At 56.8% G+C, this 4847-nt stretch overlaps 1 protein-coding gene across 2 annotated transcripts; it reads left to right on the plus strand.

Moving 5' to 3' along the window:
* Positions 1 to 361: 361 nt before the first annotated feature.
* On the plus strand, positions 362 to 4015 carry PRRT2 (proline rich transmembrane protein 2). 2 transcript variants are annotated; one of them, XM_074197292.1, is made up of 4 exons: positions 362 to 437; positions 981 to 2081; positions 2791 to 2923; positions 3238 to 4015. In XM_074197292.1, the coding sequence occupies exons 2-4, from the start codon at positions 1047 to 1049 to the stop codon at positions 3246 to 3248; spliced, it is 1179 nt and encodes a 392-aa protein (XP_074053393.1). In that variant the 5' UTR covers positions 362 to 437; positions 981 to 1046; the 3' UTR covers positions 3249 to 4015. The 2 variants fall into 2 exon arrangements, with proteins under 2 accessions (XP_074053393.1, XP_074053392.1); XM_074197291.1 differs by having other exon boundaries at positions 2791 to 4015.
* The last annotated feature ends 832 nt before the right edge of the window (positions 4016 to 4847 follow it).

Below are 4847 nucleotides of genomic sequence, written 5' to 3' on the forward strand. Positions count from 1 at the left end.
GGGGCTCCCCGGCCGCCCGGGGGCCCCTTCACGCCCCCTCCTCACTGGGGCCCCGGGGGGGGGGGGCCTTCCCTCTCCCACGGCCCAGACCCTGCCCCCGCAGCCCGGCCCGGCTCCTCTCCCCCGCCCCCCATGCCAGCCTCTCCCGTCTGGCCTCACACCCCGCACCGCGGCCCTCGGAGCCGGAGGAGGGGGAGGGAAGTTCGGTGACCGTTGGGCCGGGGGGGGGGGTCGCCGGGGGGAGGGGGCGCGAGGCAGCCCGCCGGTTGCCAGGGTAACTCGGGGCCCCGGCGCGCGAGGCTCCCCCGGGTCCAGGCTGGGGAGGGATGCGGGGGGCGGGGGCGGCGCGCGCAAGGCGGGGTGGAGGGAGGAGGGGGAGCGGCGGCGGCGGGCTGGTGCAGCCGCGGCAGGAGCAGCCCCCGGCCGGGAGGCAGGAGGTGAGCGGGGCTGCGGCGCGGGGCTGGGGAGGGGGCGCCCCGCGGAGGGGAGGGGGCTGCGCGCACACACGCAGCAAGAAAACCCCCGGGCTGGGCCGGGCGGAGGGGAGGGCAGGCGCGCAGAGCCGCCGGCGGGGCGCCGCCCGGGCACTCTGCCTCTCCAGCCGGGCCGAGCCGCCGGGGAGCCCCCCGGGGAGGGGGCCGCACGCCAAGGGTTCCGCCGGGCCCCCGCGCTGCGGAGGAGCCCCTCGCCTCCCGAGGCAGCCCCGTCCTCTCCGCGCCCCGGGGAGCCCGCGGGCAGCAGCGCCTCCCCGCCTCTGCCCACACCCCCCGGCCGTCCCAGCTGGAAGGGGGCAAAGTCTCCGCTCTCCCCATCACTCACCCAAAGCCGCGTGGCCCTCCGGAGGGGCTGCCCACACTCGGCCCCGGCTCGCCCCTCCTTCGGAGCCAGAGGTGCCTCTCTTCAGAGCCAGCTGAGGCTCCCGGGCTCCCCGGTCTACCCTCTCCCTTCCCCAGCCCCAGCTGTGTCTCCTCTTCTTCCAGGATATCCTGTTGCTGCTCTCTCCCTTTCCCCCCCACTCTCCTATTCCTCCCCTCTCCCATCTCAAGATGGCATCCAGTGGCTCCGAAGGGACAGAGATGAAGGGAGAAGAGGAGGGCGCTTCAGTCCGGGGTGAAGGAAGTGGACCCACTACTCCTGGAGCAGAGACTACTCTTCCCCAGACTCCAGCGGGGGCCCAGGACGTCACAGAGACCCCCCAAAAAGATTTGGATTCCGCCAGAACCTCAGATGAAGGCCCAGAAATGGGGCCATCTCCTGAATCAACAATAAAAACTAAAGAGGCACTAGAAGAGACCCCAAATCTTCCCAAGGACACAGACTCCATACCAGACCCAGGAAGTTCACTGACAGAACATACCCCTGAAGTAGACTCACAGCCTCAGCTACCACCAGAAACCAATAAAGAATCTGTCCCAGCCCCAGAAGGGAGCAAAAAACCAACCCAAGAAGGGAGCAAAGAGCCAACCCAAGAAGGGAGCAAAGAGCCAACCCAAGAAGGGAGCAAAGAGCCAACCCAAGAAGAGAGCAAAGAACCCGCCCAAGAAAGAAGCAAAGACTCTGCTCCGGTCCTAGAAGTGAACAAAGAACCATCTCCCACCCCAGGCCCAGAAGCAGAACAGGGGGCTAAGCAAGAGCTAGTGTCTGACCTCAAACCAGTCCCCCAGTCTACATCTCCTGTTCAAAAGGGAACACCCATCTCCACCGTCTCCAAAGATCTAACAGAGGACCTGATGGAAAAGCAAGAGAATGGGGCAGTTGTGCCAATGAAGACTGGAGAGGGGGACAAGGCCACAATCCCTCAGCCCCACTCTCCTCCATCCAAGGCCCCTCCAGCCAATGGGGCACCCCCAAAAGTGCTACAGCAGTTGGTGGATGAGGAGAGAGGAGTTGGGGGACATGGTGCAAAACCTGGTTCACCCAGGGGCAGTTTGAGTCGACAGCCCAGCTCCCTGCTGGGGGGGCCAGGAGTTGATGGGGGTGAAGGGACCCCAAAGCCACGTGACTACATCATCATCGCCATTCTATCCTGCTTCTGCCCGATGTGGCCCGTCAACATTGTGGCCTTTGCTTATGCTATCATGGTAAGTCCTTGGGAATTCTTACCTTCCCTTTAGCTTAGCTCCCATATAATCCAGATCAAGTGCTCTCCAGGAAACTCCAGGGATAAGGGGAATGGGAAAAGTGTGATTCTTACTTCTCTGCCACCTCTTCATGAACCCTTAGAACCAAATTTCCAAGGATTCTTGGGGGCAGCTAGGTGGCACGGTGGATAGAGCACCAGCCCTGGAGTCAGGAGTACCTGAGTTCAAATCCAGCCTCAGACACTTAATAAGTACCTAAGCTGTGTGGCTTTGGGCAAGCCACTTAACCCAGTTTGCCTTGCCAAAAAAACTTAAAAAAAAAAAAAGAAATCCTGGACTTCTTCCTTTAGATTACCGTCCACAGGGCAGTAGATAGAGCACCAGCCCCAGAGTCAGGAGGACCTGAGTTCAAATGTGACCTCAGATACTTAATAATTACCTTACAAAAAAAAATTAGATTACTGTCCACTTATTCCTCTCCTTTGATCTCATCTTACCCTAGCTCATATATCCCAAAAACTCTCTTCAAGACCAGGAAAGGGTAAAGGGAAATAGGGTACAGGGTGACCCTATATTGACAGTCTGTCACTCTTTTCTCCTCCTTCCTCTATTTAAAATGTGACCAACACTGGCTCAAATGATGGTCACCTGACCCTCACCACCTTGTTGGACCCACCATGATCCTCGATGCTGTTGGTGACTACCCCAGTCTCGGAACAGTCTACAGCAGGGTGATGTGGATGGAGCTGCACGCTTGGGACGGGTAGCCAAGTTGTTGAGTATCGTGGCATTGGTGGGTGGGGTCCTCATCATCATTGCCTCCTGCATCATCAACTTTGGATGTGAGTATGAATTTGGGTTGGTTGGGGAGTGGGGATGGGGATGGGAAAAGGGGATGAGTGAGTGGTGGGTGTTTACGGCAAAATTTGGAAGTTTCTTGTCAGAAAATTGAGTGGGTAGAGAGGGGTTGGGTTTCTTTGAAGGACTGGTTCTATGGAAATAGAGCTAGATTTGAAGTGGAACTGGTGGTAAGTGAAAGTCTAGCATCACTAACCTCATGTACCTGCTCTCTCTGTTTCTCCCTCCAATTCTCTCTCTCTCTCTCTCTCTCTCTCTCTCTCTCTCTCTCCCCCTCCCCCTTCTTTCCTCTAAACAGTATTTAAATGAGAGGCTCTACCTTGTGCCCCTACGACTTTTTCTTCTGAACTACCATGGGTCCATCTCTTCCCTGGAGTGAGAGGCCTAATGATGGCCTCCACTACCAGCCCTTGATCCTACAGAGACTAAGGAGCTGGAGCAGGGCCTTGTTTACAGTATTCTTTTCCTGTCCTCTCCCTCCCCACTTCACCTTATTTACATCTCCCTGTCCCTCTTCTGTTCTCTCAGCTCACCTGCCAATCTTCCCTTTTTTTCCTTCTTTCTAGTCCCTTATCCATCTTCTCTTACTCCCTCCCTTGTCTCCCTTATTCATCTTCCTCACTCTCTTCCATATTCTTATCTTCCTTTCTTCATGGCCTTCTCCCAACCTCTTTTCTTCTCATCATGTTTTTCCCAGTCCTAATCTGCCCCTTTTTTCTCATTTTCCTTTCCATCCCCTGCCTCAGTTTTTCACCATCTCCCGTCCTCTTTCCTGGGCATATTACAAATTGAATAGACTGGGGGCTGTGGTGACCCTGTTCCCCACCTCCAACCGAACATACTGCTCTTTCCAAAAGCCTGCCCTCCTCCTTCCCTCATGGGAAGGGGTTGACAAGGGCTCTGCCCAGTTCAAGTTGGGGAAGGGAGTGATGGTGGGATATCCTCCTGGGAATGATATGCAAAAACAAAACTTCAGACTGTCTCTGACTATCTCTGACAATTCATGGGAGCAGACTAAGGGTCTGCCCTCCCAAATATCTTCCTGTGAAGTGAAGTATGGGGAGAAAGCTGCATTGAGGGGCATGAGGGGTGGGGGTGGGGTTTTAAAAAGTCTCCTAATGTAATGTGTGGGGGGGAGGGTGGGCCTGGGGTGCATTGCTGTTTGGTCTGCGATGCCTGTTCTACTCATATACCACGCATGAGGGAATGAAAACTGGGGCGGTGATTTCCAACCTGGGGCTCTGCAGGCTCCGGTGGAGTCGCCTGGGCACTGTGCCCTGGTCCACATCCCCCTCCCCTGGCTGCCCAAAGGAGAGGATTTTAAGAGTTTATTTATGTATTAGTTTATTTATAGGGGGAGGTTTGTGCCATTCACGTGCTTTGTAAGAAAAAACAAACCTAGCCAAAAAATCGGACCAAATGCCCAGCGCTGAGCTCGAAGCCTGGGTTCGCAAGGGGCGTGTCCTCGCGGATTTTTTTTTAAGGGGATGAGGGCTACTTTGCTGCACGAGGTGAGGCAAGAGGTGGGGGTGGGGTGGGCAAGCTAGTTGGCAGAGAATTTTCTTTTCTATAAAAAAAACAAAAAACTGTGTGTGGTGGGGGGGAACCCACGGATCTAAAAAAAACACAAACATCACAATTATCTTACTGGTTACCCATTTTGTATGGGGGATGCTGCATGAATCTGAACACCAATAAACTGAGATTGTGCATGAGGCGTGACTCCCTCGGCTCCCACTGTCCATCTGTCCGTCCGAGCCGGGCCAGCTGCCCCGCCCCGCGCCGCTGCGGCCCCAGGCACCCCCACTGCCACGACCCGGCGGCTCCCCGCAGCCCCCCTCTCCCGAGGCTCCTCCCCTCCTGATACATGGGTGGTGCTGCCTGCCCTGCCTGCCGCCTGGGCCGCAG

The sequence above is a fragment of the Macrotis lagotis genome, chromosome 8 (genome assembly GCF_037893015.1).
Source record: "Macrotis lagotis isolate mMagLag1 chromosome 8, bilby.v1.9.chrom.fasta, whole genome shotgun sequence".
Lineage (NCBI taxonomy): Eukaryota > Metazoa > Chordata > Mammalia > Peramelemorphia > Peramelidae > Macrotis > Macrotis lagotis.